Genomic DNA, 23324 nt, shown 5'->3' with positions numbered 1-23324 from the left:
TTATTGGCTGGCCAGCCTGTCAGCTAACACCATATTATGAAAGAACGGAAGCACTGAGAAGCAATGACAAAATTGGACACACCCCTTTTCCATCCTGCACTGCGTCCCCTTGAGTCATTGTTTTAGTGGTTCAGTTTTTCCACGATAAATGTTTCTCAAATAGCTTAATTATCTGTCTAGCTGAGGTTAGCACCCCCTAGCCAATTTCCGTTGTTTGCCACCGCTGAATACGCAAATCGTAAAAGTAGTCTTTTTATTTTATTTTTCTTATATTTAGCTCTCGATGACAGCCTCGTGTGTCACGCCCTGTCCATTCCCCGCTGTCGCGTTGACAGCAGTGAGATTGAGCCTGGACAGACAAAGGCCCCGCCGGGATCGCGCAGTGGTTACGGCACTCGGATACTGTTCCCATGGATGCGGGATCAAATCCCGGCCTCGGCGGCCGCTTTTCGATGCAGGCGAAAAGAGAGGCGCCCATGTGCTGTGCGATATCAGTGCACGTTGAAGAACCCCAGGTGGTCGAAATTTCCGGAGTCCTCCACTACGGCTTATCTCATAGCTTGAGTCGCTTTGGGACGTTCCCCGCAAACCAAACCACACAGACGAAGCATGAGTCGTGATGAAAAGTGAAATCATCTGAATTTCATTCAAAAGGAGTTTCTAGTGCATGACTCTATGTATTCTTCAGACTTGTGTTTTTGAGAAAACAATAAGGGAGATAATTGAGAATAACGGTGACCAAACTAACTAGCAGGAGTCCTGGTGTCGCAGCTGCAAAATTTCAGTACGCAATATCAGAGAAAAATGGTTTCAGCAAAATGTTTGGCACACGCGATATAAATCGTCTCTTTTATAGGATTTTGCGCTTTATGCGTATGGAGCCGAGTCCGAAACCGTCAGATAGAAAGCATCTGCACTTGCAGTTTTGAAACGGCCCTCCAACTGCCGTGTGTTGAAATAAGGGGAGAAGCAGTGAGAAAATTGCTTTAGCGGGCAATTCTTTTCTTTTATTTACCTTTTTCGTATTTGGAAAGCAAGTCTCGTTACAATTTCTCGACACCAACCAATTACCAAGCTTCGACACCAATACAGATTTCCCAGAGCAGCTTTTTCAGACAGCCCGTTTCCAGTTACTAAGAAAGCGTCGTTGAAATCCAATTTCTTGCCCAGTTGCGAAAACATTCATTTCATGAGAGAAGCGAAAATTAACAGGAGAGCATGTTTTACTTCAGTTTCACAAGCCAAGGCGCGTATCTGAACCATGGACCTCGTTTACGGGAATGATACAAGCAGGAAGTACAGATTCCAATAGCACCTAAAGCTGAGGAAAATATTGCACTCGAGAACTCTAGAGCAACGTGAAGCGTATCACGTGATCTTCTTTTGTGAAACAGACCGTTTAGTATTCGGGAGAACAAAAAAAAAGCATTCTTTGATTCAGTTCCATCTGTGTGTCACGAACACCTTCTGCTGGAAATACAGGATTATTATATACCTGGAAAGTTACTGAGCTGGTAAAGAAGTTCGACAAAGAGTTGGGAGTCTCGTTCACCCACGTATCTGTTTTCTTTTTGCCCAGGCTCTCGAGCAAGTGTTTCTTCTCTTTATTCGGGGAGGGGGGGGGGGACTACAATATTATTCCCTTGAACGAATAGTATCACGAAAAAACGCATGAAACGATAACATCGTCTTTCCGCTGCGCTAAATTACTACCGACTTACAATATAAAACAGTTATCACAATACTATTTGATATGCGTACCCCATCAGCCCATGGTAAGCACGTACCTTATATTTAATACCGTTTTGATAATCTTGTGGCAACATTTCAGGCCAACAAATCCAAATTAATGCACAAGACTGGTTTCAATGCTAGTAGCTTTGCTTTTATTGCATGCAGACCTTAAGAAACATAAAATAAAATTGCTTGATTTTTGATGACGACATCGCATTGCCAGCATGAGTCAATGAAAGAACATCGGGCGCACAGTTCGCAAAGCTATAGCGGCTGCAGAATATCTCAAACCTTTAAAACTGGCGACAAGTTAGCAGGGGCATTGAGTAAGAGGGAGTCCAAAGACGGATTCCCTTCCGCAGCTGACTCTTCAGTAGAGAGATTTAGCTTACCGTGATCCGTGATCCGCTACCGTGACCTTCTACCGCGCGTGGGCGGGGCGCACAAGCTGATTGGCCCCGACGCGGCAGGTCTATGTGCCGACATCAAGTATGTGGCGCCATCTATCGGCGTCACGGGGATCTGGGCATGCGCAGTGGAAAGCACGGTGGCGGATCACGGTAGCGGATCGCGGATCACGGTAAGCTAAATCTCTTCATTTATGATGGTTTGATTCCGTATGTAGTGTTTAACATGCTAAACCGACTCAGTCTATGAGAGACGCTGTCGTCACCGTGTTTTCGCCTCCATCGAAAAGCGGCCGCCGCGGCCGGGATTTAGTCCTACGTTCTTTTGTTCAATCGTCTAGCGCCCTGTAACCAATGAGCCACCGCGGCAGGGTCTTTATTTATGAAACAACAGTAATAAAAATCCCACATCACAAGAGCCACTGCAAGTATATTTCGCAATAAACAAAGAGAACTTAGCGACCAGTGCTCCTAATTCACCAGCGGAAGAAAATATTTTTTTTTCTGTTTATTCTGAAAACAGCGGGAATTTCGAGCGCTTTTACAATCGCTGAGTCTGGTAGGTCTCACGGAGGGCAGCATGAAACATTTGTATAGCAGACACCACAAGCGGATGTCGATATTGGTTTACTTTACGCTCGACCATGCATTCTTATGCGAAATGTACTTGTCAAGCAAACATCCTGTGGCGGATGCGCCGGATATTGGGTTACAACGTTCACGGCCAAATTCACGGAAAGATATAACGAAGGAAACAATGTAAAGCTATAGGAACAGTGGGCTAAAAATCAGCCAATGCTTTTCCATTCATTTAATCATTTATTCATCCTTAATCTCATACCATACTGATGCTATGAGGCAATAAATATCGTCACAAAACATAATTGGCCGTGAGCATTAGAAATAGAAAATTTCGTCATGTAGCATCCAGTACACAACAGCTGCTTCTATAAGCAAATGTCAACTTCGAACAACGACAATTTTATTGGCAATGCTATTTCCATTGATGCGGTTATTCATTTTATTTCACTTTTTCATGCATGGGCAAAATATCTGCCTTCATATTTTCTTCTGGTGAACGAAGATGACCATGGAAGTCTCATGCATGTTCTCACGAGAAGATAGCGAAGAAGCAGAAGAAGAATTCGTCGAACCACACGGCAAGCATCAGAACAACCACGTCTTTTTCGACGGGGCCTTTCCACGGAGCCTTAGGCTCTCGATCATGGAGAGCACCCCAAACATCCATGTTGTTGTCCTTCTGGGCTTTCTTTACTGCGGTGTAAAGTACATCGTGGACCAGATATCATTCATGGCCTACCCATGGTGCGACCACCCCACACAGTGCTTCGACTACGCCCAGGAGCTACGTGATAGCTTGAACCCTGATGTCGACCCATGCGAGAATTTTTTCGAACACGTGTGCGGCCGCTGGGACCGGAACTACCCTTACTTTGTAGGAGTTTCTCAGTTCTACTTGCTACAGATGCGAGTGATCAGCTCCATTTTACACCATCTGGAACTTCCGCCAACTCATCCTCTGCCTGCGGTCCAGAAAGTTGTGCTGGCCTACCAGGCCTGCCTCAAGGTCTACAAAGAAGGACGAGAGGACACCAAGGTGAGAAAACAGCGCTCTTGAATTTCCTACTAGATAGAGTTACACGGCTCAACGCCGCAAAGTGACTAAGGCTATCAGGGAGGTCGCAGTGGACGAGCCTTTAACTTTCGACCCCCTATAGGGTTTTTCAAGTTGCACTGACGTCGAGCTGTACACGGGCTTTTTGTTTCAAACTCTGCTTTTGAAACAAAAAGCCGGTCTCCAAAGGGTACTCCCCTGATGGGGCTGGGACAGGTAGGTTACCGCTGCTTGCGGCGGAGGCTAGCCTGCCATAGAAGTTTTATCTGTTGTAGGCCGTCATTGCACCCGCCACCGTTTCGGTGGTGGACGACGGCCATTGTTGCGGCGCGCGTCTTTCTCTCCCTCTTCCTTTTCTTTCTTCTCTATTTTCTCTTCTGTCTGCACGAGGCAGCGGAGGTGGCTGAGCTACAAAGCCAGTAGCAGGCCCATGCATTTTCTTTTCCTTCTTACTATAGCCACCCACAACAACAACAAGTTGGTCTCCGTGTTTGTTGTGACCCTTGATCTTGGCTGACCCTAATAAGCCAGCATTGCAAAAGTCACTTCATGTCAGAATATGGATAACGGCGGTAAACAAATGCCACCGCGATTCACCATGGCGGCCGTGCCCACCGTTATGTCACGACCTTTGACCTTGCAGTCAGTGACAACCTCGTTGATATGACCACGTGAAAATATACTATATGTGAAGATTTACCACCACTACTAGAGTAGCCAGTTTGTATAACTTCTGAGTGGTGTACTTAAGGGCCTGTCACACTAGCGCGACACGACACCGACACAGACCCGACAACGACACCGACAGTCGGCGAACTCGTCGGCCGACCGTGTCTGCGGCCGACCAAGCTGTCACACTAGGCCGACGACGACACCAACACGACCGAAAACCAAATGTCTTCCCAGTGTGACAGGCTTTGAGGCCGGGGACACCGACAAAACCAGTCTGCCGACTGTCGGTGGCCGAGTCTTCGAGAGATCGGCCGCCGAGCAAAAACTTTCTCGAAACGCAAAACCGACTAGTACACCACGTCGACAGCGAATACCTTTCAGCACTAATATACGTAAAAAAGTAGAGTCAATGCATAATCCCTGACCGAAACGCGAGCGTGAGCCGCCAAAATACTCAAGGCCGCCGAATGCGTGTGGAATATCAACGGCAGCGTTTTCTTTTCGGGGCGAGTGAATTCGGGGCGCATAGATTTGTGGCGCTCGTCGGGACCGTGAGCAATCTTTCCGCTTTTCCGAACTGCACAGAATAGTGCAAAATGAACATAGCACGTGACAAAGAAATGATGAAAAGAAGCGATTATTTTCCTGAAGCCAGCAGAGATGCCGATCCTCCTGCGCACTTCGATCATTGTGTTTAACGTCTAGCCGCTGCGTCGCTACTTCGCAACCCAATTTCAACGCTATTTTACGCATCACGCAATAATTTTTTGTTGCATAATTCAATGTGTTTCAAGAATTGTGTGCGCAAAAAGCGCAGAACTTGCGTTTAAACTTTACAACAGAACCAACAGCAGTCGTGGTCCCGCGGCCGGCCCTGTGAAATCCGCCTAAGGTTTTAGAAAATCTGCCGAAAGTTTTACCTGCTACTGTGGCATGATTCAAACTATCTGCAGTTTACTCTCAGCAAGCTGGACAGTCAGTTAAGCGGTAAACGCTCCTGCTACCTTTGCAACTTTCACACTGCAAGACAGCGTATTAGCTAGAACCATATCCCAACCTCTGAAAGTGCCGGTTACGCCTAACTTTTGTGGTGCAGTGGTTAGCGCAGCTGGCTATCAAACAGGAGGTCGTGAGTTCGATCCCAAGGGTAGCGTTTTTTTTTTTTTTTTTTTTTTTTTAGCTTTGAATATACACTGTCTCTTATTCGCCGTGGACAGCTTTTGTTTTTCAAACACTGACGTCGTTCTGATCCGGCAACCAGAGCCGTAAATTACAGGGCACTATTCACTCTCGGCCCATAATCACGACTGTTGAGGCGCATGTTTTGGTATGGTCGAATATATGAAATGGAATTAAAATTAAGCGTTCCTTAAGTAGTTACGAGAATAAACCATGAAAAATAAAATAGGGAGTAGCTATACAAAAAGGAGAATTTCGCATTGTAAAAAAAAAAAAAAAAATAAAAGGATTAAGAAAATGAACGTATAATGACACGAGAAGAGAGTGAGAATGAGTGGGCCTGGTCGGTGGGGAGGTTTCCCACGTTGTCTGGCTAGTGTGACATAGGAGTTGGGCGACCGTCGGCCGACAGCCGTCTTGCGAGCGACGCGCCGCCGACACCGACTGTCGGCCGACTGTTTCCGTCGGCGCAGTGTGACATAGACGCAGACATCAGGAAGACGCGCTGTTGGCAGACCAAATCGGCGTCATGTCGTGCTAGTGTGACAGGCCCTTTACAGTTATCGCCACACAATCGCAAGCACACATGTCATTGGTTCGAATCCCTGTCGTAAAATAGTCCTTAATTTGGCTAGGAGATAGATGTTAAATGAGAAGCGTATTGGTACGAGACGACCCACAAGCGCTCCGTAAACGCTCGTGTCTACATTTTGACATCAGATAATAATAATAATAATAATAATAATAATAATAATAATAATAATAATAATAATAATAATAATAATAATAATAATAATAATAATAATAATAATAATAATAATTGGTTCACAGGAAGGGAAAGTCGCAGTATCTGTCATCTGGTTCTCGGGACACCTGAACAGCACCGTAAGGGAAGGGAGGAAATGTGGGAGTGAAAGTGGAAAGAAAGGGGAGTCGTAGTGGAGGCCTACGGAGTAATTGGGGATCTTTAACGTGCACTGACATTTCACAGCACATGGACGCCTCTTCTGAAGATTGTTTCCAACACGTTTCCCTTTCATTGAAATGCGAGGCTAAAGAGTCCACCATTTGTTTCCTGCCCGCCGCCTACTGTCACGACGGTTTCTCGGCGGAATGAGCTTTGTAAGCAATCACTTAAAATGATCAAAACGTAGCAGCGTTTCGAGGCCCCTTTGCACATGAAAAAGTTTCGAGTGCTTTGTTATTTTCCCCGTTACGGAATCGCCTTTCTGCGTAGGAAAACGTTTTTCTTATTGGTGAGGAATATTTGATGCGTTTTGTTAGTTTTCTATTCCTCCTCTAAAGGGCCGGCGCATTAAGCTTAGTTTCGGTGAAAATACAAACGTCTAAGCGGGCTCCTACTGTGGACAGCTCTTAGATAAGCGAGCGTAAACGATCGCTTCTCCGACGACTTTCTGCCGCCCTCGATAAACGATGGATTGAATATGCAGTTCAAGGCCGAACAAACTGGCATAGAAACATTTCGCGCAGTTGCACGTCACCAACTACAACGATAACCTTTGAATAATGGTCGCCCAGTGGTACACTGAGCCTCCCTAAGTCCTAAATTAATTTTTGAAATCAGTGCGCTTTATAGCGCGATTTGTCTGGTAACTCTGTTACCTGAGTGAAAGGCGAAAGATTAACACGACAGATTGTAGAGAGGCCTGAGCGATGTCTCCCCTGATGGGGCTGGGACAGGTAGGTCACCGCCGCTTGTGGCGGGGGCTAGCCTGTCCGAATTTTTATCTGTTGTAGGCCGTCATTGCGCCCGCCACCGCTTAGGTGGTGGATAACGGCTGTTGTTGCGGCGCGCGTCTTTCTCTCCCTCTTCTTTTCTTTCTTCTCTATTTTCTCTTCTGTCTGTACGAGGCAGCGGAGTTGGCTCAGCTACAGAGCCAGTAGCAGATCCGTGCATTTTCTTTTCCTTCTTCCTACAACCACAACAACAACAACAACAACCTGTGTGAATGCCCGTTGTGGATTTCATTAACTTCCAGTAGTTCGCGCGAGCCAAAGGAAGTCTGGAAACTATGCATAAAATTAGCATGAAATAGCGCGATTCTCGTTGCACACATTGAACGATGTTCCTTAGTTGTGCTGCGCCATTCAGTAACTCAATTTTTGACCATACCGCAGGCCCTCTTCGACATCTTCCAAGAGTTCAAATTCGAGTGGCCTTCCCTGAGTCTTTCCAGTGACTTCGACGTCATGGACATGTTGTTAGGCCTCCCTCTCGAGTACGATCTGCCAACGCCGTTTCCCTTGGGTCTGGAGCCGTACCTCAAAACAGACACGCGATACGGGCTGTCGCTGAGGTTTTTTGTCAACAGTCAAGAAAGTTACTTCCACCCCCAAGTGATGACTCGATGCCTTCCTAGCGTGGCCCCATCTCTAAACAAGAAACGTGCTGGTATCGTGGCCGAGCGCATCCGCAGGGTTTACACGAATATTGTTTCGAGCGTTATGAATCTCTATCCAACCCAACGATTTACGCGATTCTACACAGTCGTGAAGCATCTGGCGACCGCAACTGAGCCATTCGCTACGCTGGATACCTGGCTCAAAGTGATCAACAAGCATCTACCTCAAGATCGACAGATCACTGAACACGAGGAGATATTGATCTTTAACAATGTTGCCATCCTCCTGCGTGAAACGATTGCGGAAAGCCAACGTTCTGAACATGTGGACCTAGCACTCTTCGTGGGCTGGAGCATCATCGTCACTATGCAGGCTGGGCTGTCACACGCGCTCAGCGATTGCCTCAGTGTCATCAGCTTTGTGGCTCTCATTGGTTCGGCGGTTCAGTGCGTCAGTTTCGTCGACGAGGTAAGATGCTAGCAGATGAAGGGCTGGCGACTAACGCTGGCAATAAAGGTTGAATAAGCTAGGCCTAAACGCGTGCACCAGCTAGCGGGTGCGCGGAAACAAGCAGATTTAGGGTGTTCGTTCGAAAATTAAGTTATTTGTCCCTATTTGGAAATGTGTCGGGCGTTTGAGTCGGTATCCGTAGCCATCCGAGGTAAGATGCTAGCAGATGAAGGGCTGGCGACTAACGCTGGCAATAAAGGTTCAATGAAGCTAGGCCTAAACGCGTGCATCAGCTAGCGGGTGCGCGGAAACAAGCAGATTTAGGGTGTTCGTTCGAAAATGAAGTTATTTGTCCCTATTTGGAAATGTGTCGGGCGTTTGAGTCGGTATCCGTAGCCATCCGAGGTAAGATGCTAGCAGATGAAGGGCTGGCGACTAACGCTGGCAATAAAGGTTCAATGAAGCTAGGCCTAAACGCGTGCACCAGCTAGCGGGTGCGCGGAAACAAGCAGATTTAGGATGTTCGTTCGAAAATGAAGTTATTTGTCCCTATTTGGAAATGTGTCGGGCGTTTGAGTCGGTATCCGTAGCCATCCGCAACGTCGTCATCCGCGTGGGGACTCGGAGTGTAAAAATAGAGGAGAAAAGGTGACCATTTTTGTGTGTTCTTTCACTCCCTACTGTGATTCATCAGTGAAATGGTTCTACGGACATGTTAGTGCTTTGCACAAATCTGGCACAGATGTCGACACCATGAGAAAAACTATGACACGCTTATTAATAGGAAAATCCTGACAAGGGCTACGATCAAGAACATGTCAACATGTAATGGCCCGACCGAAGGGTTTACAGACACCAGTCAGCTTCAGGGCTGTGGAACACTGGCGAATACACGGCATTGCGTACCTTATATGACGGAGATCATAAATATGTTCTATGATGTGCTTGTGTTATGACAGTCTTTCGGCTGAAAGCCGCACCTGGTATAACGCATAGGTGAATTAGCATTAACCATTTCGTACGTCAAGACCAATGCTGTTATATGCTTATAGTATCAGCGGTCCTGTGAAAGCGAGTGTGTCAGGTTGATGGTATTGCTGCCACAATCTGCGGGAGGCTAAAGCTGTTCTCAAAGGCAGGGCACTGATTATAAAAACCAACGTGCTGCGTTTGGTTGTGCTCCTCCTTGCGGAAGCTCTGCACTGTTATTGGAACAACACAAGATGAAAGCAAGCAGACTATATGATTCAGTGGTCGGCCTCCGAAAGCGCCGCTGCTGCATAGCAGTGGAAAGGAAGATCGCGATGAATGTTGCCTGAGGTATCGTTAGTTTGTGATAGCTTTACGTTTCGCAACTTTCTCCGCTTATAACACAGTGGGCCAGCGGGAGAAGTCCAGCTGCACCTCTCTGTGATGCCTATCTTGTTAGGGGCAAATTACTCCGTGTTTATCTGAGCTCCCGAGATAGCATACATGCCTTAACCGGATACACACGCACATAACGTAAAAAGCCTTGTTTTCCTGTCAAGCCTGACATTATTAGCTTGGAATCGTACGGTGCGTCACTAATACAAGCAGGCGCTCCCGCTTTTCCGCTTGAATGCAGTTTAGCTCGTGGTTGCCTCTAAGTGAAAGCTGTTGTGCACAGTAACACCCGAGAAGCTCCTCACTTCACCGAGGTATCACGTTACGTAGTGTATTAAAATCGCACGCTGTCATGCCTGCCCCCGCAAGTCTTCCGGTCGATCCCGTTTTAAAGGGGCCCGAAATACCATTTAAATATGCGAGATATGATTTCTTGTGATCAATGAGACACAGAAACAAGAAAGGAGGGTGGAGCTACTGGTGAGTCTCCCTATTCTTGCTGCAGCCCATTTTGTCGCAAACTTTCTCAAGCTGTTAGGAGCAGCGTTTGGCATATCTACAGGACAAGCCATGGTCGCCTCTAAAATGTATCCCAATGCTTCTTGAAGCACGAAACAGTTTCAAGAATCATATATCTTTCTCTATTCGAAAGAACAAACGCTATTTCCCCATTTCACAATGTCCGGTTACTATCCGTTCCCATTCACACACTACCGCACTTGAGGTGGAGAGAGCAGCGTAGGCGCAAGGAACACGTCGCCTCGCATGCCGTAGGCATCCCACTGATTTCCTTCGGCCGCAGTCAGACAGCAGAACGCAGGGGTGCATATAGGGTCGCCAAAGAAAGATACCACTCAGCTACAACGTCGTAAGTTCAAAAGGCAGAATGTCTATGGGCTAAGGTGGTGCATTGGTGGTGCACCTGGTACTGTGCAACACTTACTCACCAGCAATCGCAGAGTCCAAGTTTTCGCTGTTCAACTAATCAAAAGTTCCCCGTTTTAAAACGTAATCGCGGAAAATGTTTCTCATCAGTCACCTGAAACTTCTCACAAGTAAATGCATTTTTTTGCGCGGGTAGATATACGAAAGGAAGGTATGAAACGGTGATTAGACATATTTGTTTAAGAAGCGAAGCTTTTCAAAAGACATGACAAGATTCTACAACTGAGAATGAAATATCAGCTCAACTTTAGTGAAAAATAAAAAGCCTCCCCAGAACAAGCTGCGCATAGGTTGTTAAGACGACAAGCTCAATGAGAAGTGGCAGAAAAGAAAAGTTAGCGAACCTTTCGCAATTGATCTAGAAAAAAAAAAAAACTTTTTCGAGCCCGTATAGTTAAACGGTGTCCTAATAAAGTCAGCTGAGGAAATACGCTTCGAGAACCTCGCGGTCGTGCATGGTCTTACTGCTGCCAAGCAAGCGAACATAGCCGTAATCCTGGGAACGACGAGGAAAGCTTGCTCTGTCGGCTATGCTAACGTTCGCACAGGAAGATACCTTTGTTTTCAGTAAAAAAAAGTGGTAATTATTTTAATTATTTTCTTCTAATTACACTTTACAGTAGCCAAGCAAGCGAACATAGCCGTAACTCTGGCAATGGCGAGGCAAGCTTGCTCTGTTGGCTATGCTAACGTTCGCACAAGAAGATACTTTTGTTTACAGTAAAATAAAGTGGGAATTATTTTAATTCTTTTCTTCTAATTACACTTTACAGTGGACAAGCAAGCGAACATAGCCGTAACTCTGGCAATGACGAGGCAAGCTTGCTCTGTCGCCTATGCTAACGTTCGCACAGGAAGATACCTTTGTTTTCAGTAAAATGTGGTATTTCGTTTCATTCCTCGCTTCTAATTACACTTTACAATGACCAAGCAAGCGAACATAGCCCTAACCCTGGCAATTACGAGGCAAGCTTGCTCTGTCGGCTGTGCTAACGTTAGCACAGGTAGATACCTTTGTTTTCAGTAAAAAAGTGGCAATTCTTTTAATTATTCGCTTCTAATTATACTTTACAATGGACCTTTGCACATATGTAAGGGCTCTGCTGTTACTCAGCGAGATATCTATTACCGTCTGGCGACTGCGAAGGCAAACTTTAGTTTATCAGTTTGAGGACGGCCTTGTTTTCCTCAACGCATTGTCGCAAGTCAGCTTCGCGAAGCAAAGGATGATACTCCTGGCTTTGTATTTGGGCTTGCCGCAGATTGTATTTGTTTTGCACCGTCTATCAGTAGTGGGCCATGATAGTTGCACAGGATTACGCAGCAGTACATTCCATATTGCAGCCATTATAGTGTACTGGTTATATTACCTGGGCTGTATTAGCCGTAGAGTTAGAGGAGAACATGAAGTATGTAATTTTATTGGTCATTTCATTCAAATATTCACCAGCATGGAAGAACAATCAAGCAGCGAAATAAATCACACTGCCACGTGGCGGCGCCACGCATGCGGTGGGGAGTGAAATGAGCTACTAAAACATTTATAATATAAGCAAACGCTAGCAATGCGGCGTTGAACTAATAGGCGTATTAACAAACCAGTTCCGGCTTTCAATGCTAACACTGTGATGTCCTTACGTTATCAAGATTTAATGAATCTTATCGATCGCCTTTGAGCTCATGCAGGAAAATGATCCATGTAAAAGCGATTCGACTTGAAAACAGGCTTAATTATGATTTCTCAAGATATTAGTATGCTAATAGTTCAACTGCTCAAAATAGGGCGGAATGGCGTGTAAGTACAAGCGCTTTGTCAGCAGACGAAAAAATGCTGCAAAGGGTGTCAACTCCTGCAAAGACTGTTCACAAGGAGATGTATTGGTACATATTTGATCGAAAAGACTGCAGAAGGGAATTAGCGGTTACGTTGGGGGGGGGGGGGGGGGGGGAATCAAACTCAGGACAGAGGCAGGGTTGACAACGCCTGTATTGATGAATGGTCGCGTTTCTCTCAACACTCGGTCCGTCATTCTGAATGCGCTTAAATTTTTTGAAGAGATGATTGACTGAATACATTGTTTTCTGGGCGATAAACAACGCCGTAGCTATTTAACGAGTGAATGTTACGACCAACGTTGCTTGGTATTTCATTAACAAAAATTAAGAACAGAAGTACATGGAGTGCATATTACTGGGGGCCGTCTGATGTTACTAGATTCAGACTGGAATGTTGTTAACCATGACAATCAATCAACAATAAGTAAAAAAAAAATACTTCTGCCTATTTTAGTATACGTAAATGCAGGCTGTAACGTGCTCGGCTTAGTAGTCAGCTTTAATGCGGTGCATGGACCAATGATATTAGATAATATAAGACAACGACGTTTGTGTGTAGGTTAGAGGGAGGGAAAATTATGCACAAAAGTGTACATACAGGTTCCACATGAGGAACTTTTCGAAAGCAAAAAGCGGCCAGAGTCGAATACGATCTTGACATTTGTGTAGGCAACCGGTTTCATGATTTTAAAGTCGAAGCTAGTAAGGATAACGGGCGGTGAATTAAGGGTGAAGAATTTTTACGCAGAAGACTGGATCAATCTTACGGCTTTTTTTTTTGCCTGCAGCTTTCCTGATAATAGTGAATGCGAAATAATTGAGTGTAGATAAAAGAACCATTTGTGTTTTCGAGAGCATCCATGCGTCTTACTGCAATAGCAATGTGAAATAATTGAGTGTAGATAAAAGAACCTTGCCTGTACTCACCTATGGGGCTGAAACGTGGAGGCTAATCAAGAGAGTTCTACTTAAGTTGAGGACAACCCAGAGGGCTATGGAACAAAAAATGGTAGGGGTAACATTAAGAGATAGAAAGCGTGCGGAGTGGGTCAGAGAAATAACTCAAGTTACCGACATTCTAGTAGAAATTAAGAAGAAGAAATGGACATGGGCGGGACATGTAGTGCGAAGACAGGATAACCGATGGTCGCTGAGGGTAACAAACTGGATTCCAAGGGAAGGAAAGCGTAGTAGGGGGCGGCAGAAAGTTAGGTGGGCGGATGAGATTAAGAAGTTAGCAGGGGTCAAGTGTATGCAGCTAGCACAGAACCGGGTTAAGTGGAGAAATATGGGAGAGGCCTTCGCCCTGCAGTGGGTATAATCAGGCTGATGATGATGATGAGATAAAAGAACCATTTGTGTTTTCGAGAGCATCCATGCGTCTTACTGCAACAGCAATGTGAAATAATTGAGTGTAGATAAAAGAACCATTTGTGTTTTCGAGAGCATCCATGCGTCGTACTGCAATAGCAATGTAAAATAATTGAGTGTAGATAAAAGAACCATGTGTGTTTTCGAGAGCATCCATGCGTCCTACTGCAATAGCAATGGGAAATAATTGAGTGTAGATAAAAGAACCATTTGTGTTTTCGAGAGCATCCATGCGTCTTACTGCAATAGCAATGTGAAATAATTGAGTGTAGATAAAAGAACCATTTGTGTTTCCGAGAACATCCATGCGTCCTACTGCAATATCAATGTGAATCGACATATATCATTCTGTAGCACCTTTAGTTCATTTGCACGATGATTGATTTATTATATGCGCTAACACATAGAATAAATAAATATTTGATTACTTATTGTGCTTTTGCAGATTTTTTGCAGAAGCAAAATGTGATTTAAAACGCAGGTTGGAGCTTTCGCCATGACTCGCTTTGTCGTGGACACCTTGGCGCTGTCCAGGGCCGTGCAAACCACGCAGACCACTTGGGCGGCTGTGCGGAACGCCACGAGGAATAGCTTCCGCAAACTCTTCTGGCTGGATCCGGCGACGGTCGCCGGCGCCGAGGACCACGTAGACAATCTTATATCCGTTGTACCACTTCCTGCGCACCTCGACAACAAAGACGCACTCGAGGCTTTCCATGACTACCTGCCCCCGTATTCTACAGAGCCATTCTTCGTATGGCTATTAGCTGCGCTCAAGAATCAATTGGACAAGAAAAAGCGTCTCCTACGAGAGGGCGCCAACGTCGTTGTGCATCGCGAAGACTTGGCTCTTAGCTCGACTGCCGTTAACGCTTACTATCTGCCTCTCAACCACATCATGGTTATATCAGCTGCTATTATGGGGCCTCCTTTTGTTTCGCCTGGAGTTTCCCGCGCAGTCGACTTAGGTGCAATCGGAAAGGTCCTCGGCCATGAGCTGACGCACTCTTTCGACCCATTGTTCAGCGACATCACCAGGACAGGAGAAGCGGCGACGTGGTGGAGCAAGCAATCTTACACCAACTTCACAGCCCGACTCGAATGCGTGAAGTACCAGCTGGCCAACTACGCCCACGATTCTGTACACGCCAAAAATGCTTTGTCGGAAACATTCGCCGACACGGCGGGCACAGAGAAAGCGCGTCTTGCGCTCGATGATCTGCCCTCTGGTGAGGAAATGTTGGGCTACACCAAAGAGCAGCTTTTCTTTGTCGCGGGCTGTTTCGAGTTCTGCGCTTCCGGGGGGTACGGTTACGAACGCACCGGAAACTACCCCGCGTTCGCTCTCCGGTGCAACCTCCCGGTGTCCAACCAGAAACAGTTTGCACGGGCGTTTAAGTGTACCGAATGGGATTCACTTAACCCGCGGGATCGTTGTACCTTTCATTGAACTTAACTTCCAAAAATCATGCGACTAGTTTGAAGGCAGGTCGCCTGAACTCTGCGTTGTGCAAATGGTAGTGCAATTTGTTGTGTATTTGATCGCTACTTTAGTTGCCACGTAGTAACATTCGTGCGACTCTGAAAACATAAATGCGGCAAACTTCAAAACAGCTTTTCCCATCACACTGTAACGCCATAAGATGTCCTACTGATAGACTTAAGAAACTCTGTAGGTTTGTGTTTCCTTACATTGTTCCTTTCCCAATGTTTGCTATATGTCAAGGAGCTAGGTCTCATGGTTTCCGCGTTTGGTTCTACTTTAAGGATATAATTTTTCTGCCTTTCTGGGTTTCTTTTTGTTTTGAAGCAAAAATGTTTCGCTACTGGGAACTTCGCTCAGTGCATGTGTTTAGGGAGTAACCGCTTACCATCTTTTGCCAAATGAAGACGGTCGGTTCTAGATTTTGAGATAATGCGTTCCATTATGCGTTCCATTATGATTTGCAATTCTAGGACTTTTCGCAGCAACAATGTCCTCATTTGTTTATAATGAAATGAGCTCATTCTAGTTTCGGACTATGGACGACTAAGCTTAAGACATTTACTTTTATTGCTGCCAAAATTATTTAATTTGTTGTTATGCTATGTGTGCTATGTTATAGTTATACTATGGTGTTTTGAGGGGTGTCCTTGTGCGGTCGCCAATAATACAGATCGGAATATCGCGTAAATGAAAGCTAGCGCATACGCCTAGCAAAGCTTGGAATGTCTTATCAAATGAGATCTTTGGGGTATTCAGATAACAGTAGAGGCATAGATTTCTCTAAAACTCTTCTAATAACGATCACTTGTACATGCACCAAGCTGTGTGCATGATGCCTCCTGATCGCACGACCCTTCACCTTAAAGCTTGTGATACCTGTGATGTCTATACAAATACACTATTGTACACTATTTTTTTAGCGCTGTAGGTCGCTTGGCTCACTTAACCCAACTTGAAACTTACGGATTAATAAAGGTTCTAAAACTTTAGCGTGGGAAACGGACTTTGTTCTCTTCGTGCACAAGGAGAGTCAGAATAGTGTAAGAGGTCTATGGGGAAGACCGGCCTATCTCGCACCACTGATGTCTCGCGAAGGTGAGGGGGCCACTATAGAATGAACAAAAATGGGTTGATGAAAAAAGAGAAGATGAGATTCCAAAATAAACAAAATAATGAAAGAAGGGATAAAGACCATGATAACAACAGATTAACGCGTTAAATTAATATATTTGTTCAAGACATGAGAACAACAGATATGGACTTGCACAATCATCGATAACAATTGAAGGGCAGCCCAGCCATCAAGCATGTTGAGCATTTCTCTCTCTTGTCTGAAGCCTTTGTACGCTCCAACTGCTTCCATAGGCATGCCACTGCAGAGGTTCTTAACCTGCTCTCATTATTGCGATTTTAGACTCCTCAGTGTATTTAAATGGCGAGCCAAGGACGTAATTATTTTGGTTGAATGTGATGCCAGTATTGTCTTAGGCATGCTTTGTTAAGGCAGGTAGACTGATGTTTATTAGTTTTTACCTCTAGAAGATATTGCAGTATTTGCCTCTCGGCCATCGTGTTTACCTTTGGCATAAGGATATGATTACTTACACCATTTGTTTTTTGTTATTTCCTTGGTTTTGCTTGCAACTATTTGTAGAGCGTCATGCATTTTTGATTCCTCGCCTCCTACTTACTATGTTGCTCCCAAGACACTCAGTTTGTCTTTACTTTAAAATAATTTCTTCTCTATACAGTCCAAAATAAAGTAGCCTCTGCGGTCTGTACCAGTGGGTTTTGCAGAAAGCTGGATAACATGCAACTGATCGAGATTAATTATTAGATAATTAATTAACCAAATGTGACAATATCTCATAAATGTTTTATATTTAATATTAAGGGGCAATATTATGACAATTCAAGGGCGCGAACATAAAAGGGGGGCCTCATTTAAAATTTTGTTAATTTGCAGTACGTACGAAATACCGAACGTCCAAAATACGATATTCAAAGCTCGTTGAGTTCCCTATATAGCATTGCACATTGAGAAACAACAGGGCCATTTGTTTAACCTACACCAGATACACCAGTGTAGGAAATCTATACCTACAATGGATTTTTGCTACACTGGTGTAGCTGGTGTAGATTAAAAAAATGGCCCTAACGTTTGTGCAATTGCTATTCATCAGATACAGACGTCGGTCATGGAATTGACGGAGAAGCTAACTTGGTTTTGCCATAATGACCACGTGCAGCATCGTCATTATATTGGGAATGAGGTAAAGCCTTCTCAATAAGATTTGAAATGAGTATTTTTGAATTTTGATATTCAGAACCACACTGTCGACGGAAGAAATTTAAAACAAGGCTCTTCTAGTGTTTACGGCCTCCCATTTTGCTAATTTATGCGTACCGTTGACCGTTTCAAGGAAACAAAAAAGCTATTCTGATTGGCTTTTGAAAATATTTGCGGGTTTCTTTTGAGTGCAATCTAATTATATTCGAAACCGATGATAAATATATCTAAAATACACAAAATGTGGCTCATTGCCTCCTTTATAACTTGGAGGCAAATATTTACATTGTTATTCACAACGTTTTTTTTAATGCTTCCATGCACCTATATTCACCACTCAGTCCCATGTTTACGACGCTTACGGAAACAGTTCCGGACAGCACTGAGACACAAATTTGGTAAGCATTATATAAAAAGGTTTGGACCTGTATCTTTTTTCATTTCTCACCCCGGCTTGCACATGTTTTGTTTGAGTATTCTGTAGCTCGTTGAGCTGGCGTTCTGAAGAGGGCTGTAGAGGAGTGTACGAGCTTACTTGGCATCACCAATGTTGACAAGCCTAAATACTTCTCTGGGCATATTTATTTGTATCTTCAAATATACCGCATATCGCATGTTCGGGGACTAGAAACCGAGAAAAAAGAGAAAAGAGAGAGTCTCTTTAAATGCTCAAGTACTTTGTAGATTATAGGCAATACTGATCATCCCTTTCTATCGTCAGTAAAAAAAAAAAAAAAAAAAAAAAAGATGTGCCGTAATAACCTCATACAGAATTTCTCATATCTAGCTCATTCAAATGTCATACAGTCTTTATATATTTCTCATATTTGGAATGATGTTTGAATGAGAAGGTATCAGATTTGTGCTAGTAACATATGAGAAACCATGTATGAGTTTATAAACATCTCATAGGTTTTTCTTGGCGTTAAACTACATCATGCAATGCTGCTGGGACACGCGTTATTCTGAAATATATAGTGCGAATGTGGAAAACATAATTAGAGTTCTAACTGAAGCGTGTCTTCAACAATTTTTATACCCAAATTACCACGGATAATTGCTAACGAATACCTACCATTTTTTTCGGAGTATAAATTGCTGACGTGCTACAAATTATTGCCTACATTCATGAAGCTAAGTCATAAGGTATTTAATGTCAGTAAAAATTGTGTTTTTTTTCTTGTGGAAGCAAGACATTGATATCGATATATACTTGAATAGAAAAGAGCAAGGCTTGATCAGTGAAATACATGATATATGTGAAGCGTAATATGCAAAGAGCTCATTCAAGAAAAGAAGGCGACTAAATATGCACTTCATTAGAGTTGAGATAACTGCACGCCAAATTACTTTGTGACCTCGTCTGAAGTGACTTCGTTACGTGAAAGCCCCCTTTAGAAGTAGGCGGAAAGCGGGCTTGATTGGGCCCGTTACCACACCGTCGTTCTGCATTCGATGCGCCGCTATTCCTTTACCCGTATTACGCCTAATAGGGACGCCAGAAGGCGCTGCCTGTCACAGACCAATTTCGCTGTCGGAAACCTCCAGAAAAATTGTGAAGAGCTTCTGCACACAATAGATCTAACCAACTCGCCCAATCAGCCGTCCTTCTACATATCTAATCAGGGCTGTCTTCGTAAGAAGCCGGGTTGTAAGGCGATACGAAATTCGAGAACATACAAAACAACCATGCGTTGATTGGCGGTTCCATGGAGTCCATGGCTCATGATGGCTTGCGGCTATTGGTATAACGTTCGGAATTGCGAAGCTCACCCCAGGCAGGTCGCGGAGAGAAAGACCGGGCTCGTAGACGACGATGTGCCATGGATATAGCAAACATTGAAACTGAGAGACCGGTGCTCAATAAATACCGAACGCGTTGGTGTCTGGTGCTGAATGCAAATACGTCACTACTTAGCCATAAACGAGAACCTTAACGAGTGCATAGACGTCAGGTAATGAATATGGGTGAACATATTGCGTCATATCTCCAAATCATGAAAACATTATCTTCTTCCCTCAAATATCTTAAAAGCTAGCGCTAAGAACGCCCTGGAAGAGTTCTAAGTGCTTGTTTATAACGCTTCTCGGCAGTGACTAAACAACTTTTTTGAAAGACGTTACAGCTTGCGGTAATTTTTAGTGCTGCCAATTTCGGCGCGTTATTGGTGCTCGGAGTACAATTGGAGACAAAACAGCGCATATTTCTCGAATCACGGGAGCTCTCCCTCAAAGCCTTGGATGTCTCTTACTGTTCACAATCCAACACTGACTAGGGCAAACTTAGTTTTCATAACCTTCATTTAACTTTCATTTGCCAGGACATTGTTCCTGTCCCTATTCCTTCCCAACATACACAGCGTTGAATTTCTGTTCGCTATATCCTCTCCCATATACGCTTTCCAAGTTGAAATCGCTGGAAAGTGCGTAGGCTTGCAGCTCTCAGCAAGAGTTTTATTTTGCATCTTCTTTGGTAATGCGGAAAAAGATGCTTGTTTCCTGTTGGATAAATTCAGTAACATTTATTAATGCTTTAATCCTATTCTACAGCAGTAGTAGGGGCTATAAGGGGTAATCGAACAACATTTCGGATGGCGAGAGTCCAGAGGATAGCGGTGTGCTTTTATAGCTACGCAATATTCTTGCCAGAACCTTCTTTAAGTACCCTTCTGAGCACCTTTTTAGTCCATCATTAATGGTTCGCATAACCGGTTCAGCCAAACCGTTGCTTTGTGGGTGATGCGGCGGCGTTCGAAGGTGTGCCACGCCGTTCAGCTCCATACATTGGACGAACTCCCAACCCGTAAAAGGCGTCCCATTGTCAGAGACAACTGTACGGGGTAAACCAAACTGGCTGAAGATCATCCAAAGGGCCCCGAATGCGGTGCAGGAGGTGGCGTAGGATCATCTTGTTTTGGAGCGGCCCCGAAAAATCAATGTGCAACCGCGACTAACTTTCCCAAGTCTCTGGCCAGCTAACAGGTGCTTGCTTAGGAGCCATTGGAAGCCCCCATAAAAAAAAAAAAAAAAAAAAAAACAATTGCATAAAAATATTTCTTAATTTTTATACAATTGGTATTAAAACCTTGAAAAGATTTGAAATCAACTCTTCTGACATTTTAAAAGAAAATACTCGCAGACCTGTTCACTGTATCAGCTCTGTTCAAAGATAGCGCCAAGCTTAACGTTGTCTGTACAGACGCGGCTGGATGCTATGTGCTGAAGCTCGTGTGAGCAGCTCTTTCACGAAGAATGAACCGCGTCAAGAGCCCAGAAAAATGTTTCTTTTTTTGAGGTGCTGAAAGCCGCTCGTTAGGTGAGACTCTAGGCATGGTTGCCGGTTGTAGGAATTTATTTTATCCAAGAACCCGAGAAGGTGAAAGCTGAAGTGGCGTCATTTGCTCTACACCTTCTGCAGTCGTGGATGCTTTAAGTCGCATACTTTGAGATCGCCGCTTACCTCCGTCCTCGCTCTGTTCTTTCAGCAGATTCCGTCTGGGGAATGTCACGGTAGGGGAAGTCTTTAATTTATGCTGTGTGGTCAGGAATACTGCTTAAGAGGATGAACAAATGTCAGAGATTTTATCGTTGGGTCCTCCTTTTTGAGACTCCTCTATATTCGCAGCCGTATTCGTAATGATTATTCGTAGCCGTACATCATGAATAATCGCTGACCAACGCCACAGTGTTAAGCTTTGTGTATGTGTTGGCTTTTCGGCAGAGGACTCATCATATTTCTTTTGTGGCTTTGTCTTATAAGTTAATTATTGTTAGTTGTTTCCGACGAGAGTACCGGCAATGAGAAAAAGAACTATATCACCACCTCTTCGATGAAGTCCCGAGCTGTATATATAAATACGCTGACCACATCAGTAGAAAAAAAACCAAATGATGCTATGAAGAAGAACGGCTGTGGAGTTAACCCCTTTCAATAGTTAGACGTGCGCAAATATCCACGCATTTGCTTCATCGTTAAACTGGTAAGGATAACTATCCATTTTAGCGAGAGTGTATGCGGATAGGGGTAGAGTAGGTGGGCATATTAACGTATTCTAGTCGATGTTTGTAGAACTGCGATCTGACGCTTCGTGCGTTTGTGAAAAGTGATCCCATTAACTTTTTCGAAGTTGTGTCTTTTTTATTTTCAGTTTGAAGACCTGCTGATAATGAAAGATGACACAAGAGTACTTCGTGGCCGACTTACCAGGATCATCTTGCCGAGATCCAACTAAACAGCAAAAAAAAAAAGAAAAACTCAAATTTTCGCAATCTGCTCTGTTGGAAGGAAGGGAAATGTTGACCTAACCAAACTCTGCCCCGGTGAAAATGCCGTTTGAAGCCTGTCTTGTACACAACGGCCCGACTATGCGTGCATTTTTGGTTACTAAAGGTCGGATCCTGATCTATCATATAGCAACTGCTTTCATGCCTTGCGTGCACCTATATAGAGCGCGGGAAAGTGTCGGTTACTCATTACAAAAGAGCACAGAAACCACAAATCAGCGCGAAACCCGACCATCATATATAGCCGAGAAGATAAGCTGCTTAACGTGATCCCGTGGGCGTTTTTTTTTTGCCCACTTTAACTAATTTCACCAAGGTAAAAGTATTTACAGTACTGTTTAAGTTAATCTGTATAGACTGAACATTTCTCCGCGCTGGGGTTTCTAATAGGGCACAGTTGCCGACCAGTAACTGGGACGTTATGAAGAATAAAAGCCCGAAAAGAAACGGGACTGAGGCATTGGGCGGTACTAACCACTGAACATTTATTGAAAAAGAACCGTGCCTTTGCTGGCCAGACTACACGTGTGGTGTATTCTTTCCGATGTCTCGGTGTCATGATGTCTTTTCAATAAATTTTCAGTTGTTAGTACCGCTCTGTGCTGTCGCATGTCTCGGTTATGTCTCTTTTTACGGTTTCAATTGTCCATGATAGCGGGGGGTAACCCAGGAAGGGGGTTGAAAATATTTCTTTTACTGTTCTCATTAACTTTCAAGGTTGGTTTAAAGGGCTGTATATTTTTTAACAAAATGTTTCTAGGAAACAATAATTACTACACATGCGGGGTTTGTTAGGTGGATATTCCCGTTTGCGCACTCAAATCAGCGGTCTCTAATTATATTTAAAAGGTGCAAAGCTGAGATGTTCTATACTCAGGAATGTTCTTCCTTTCATGAGCCGAAAGGCCTGCAGAATGCTCCTCCTTTTACCCACCAGATGTCAGCACACTCCCAATCGATACCTGTTGGCCTCCCGATATTCTTTGGGTAATGAAAGCCACGGGAAGATCTTCGACTTAGATTTTCCGTCGGTTAATTCCTCCGCAAAGGAAAACTAATGTGAGCACCCCAGCTGGCAGTTGTCTTGTATTCAACGAAGTCCCAAAATAAATATTTTGCAGATATATGTTACCCGTTCCACGCTGCTGCGATGCATTGATTTCCGTCGGTTGTGGCGGGTTTTGGTAGGAAAGCTGGCAACATGGCTTGCATACTCCCTTATATCCGCCATAGCATCAGAAGCGAAAGACAAGGTGGCTCCTGTCAACACGAAACGTTCAGAGCGCATCTCTCCACCTCGGCTGC

General features: G+C 44.3%; 1 protein-coding gene across 1 annotated transcript; it reads left to right on the top strand.

The window, feature by feature from the left end:
* Positions 1-3366: 3366 nt before the first annotated feature.
* LOC146173518 (endothelin-converting enzyme 1-like) lies at positions 3367-15409 on the top strand. Its single transcript, XM_084585214.1, has 3 exons — positions 3367-3759; positions 7768-8460; positions 14441-15409. The coding sequence occupies exons 1-3, from the start codon at positions 3367-3369 to the stop codon at positions 15407-15409; spliced, it is 2055 nt and encodes a 684-aa protein (XP_084441340.1).
* The last annotated feature ends 7915 nt before the right edge of the window (positions 15410-23324 follow it).

The sequence above is a fragment of the Amblyomma maculatum genome, chromosome 11, assembly GCF_055883805.1.
Source record: "Amblyomma maculatum isolate TAMU_Amacu chromosome 11, ASM5588380v1, whole genome shotgun sequence".
In the NCBI taxonomy this organism is placed as follows: domain Eukaryota; kingdom Metazoa; phylum Arthropoda; class Arachnida; order Ixodida; family Ixodidae; genus Amblyomma; species Amblyomma maculatum.
This window is presented reverse-complemented; position numbering and strand designations above follow the sequence as displayed.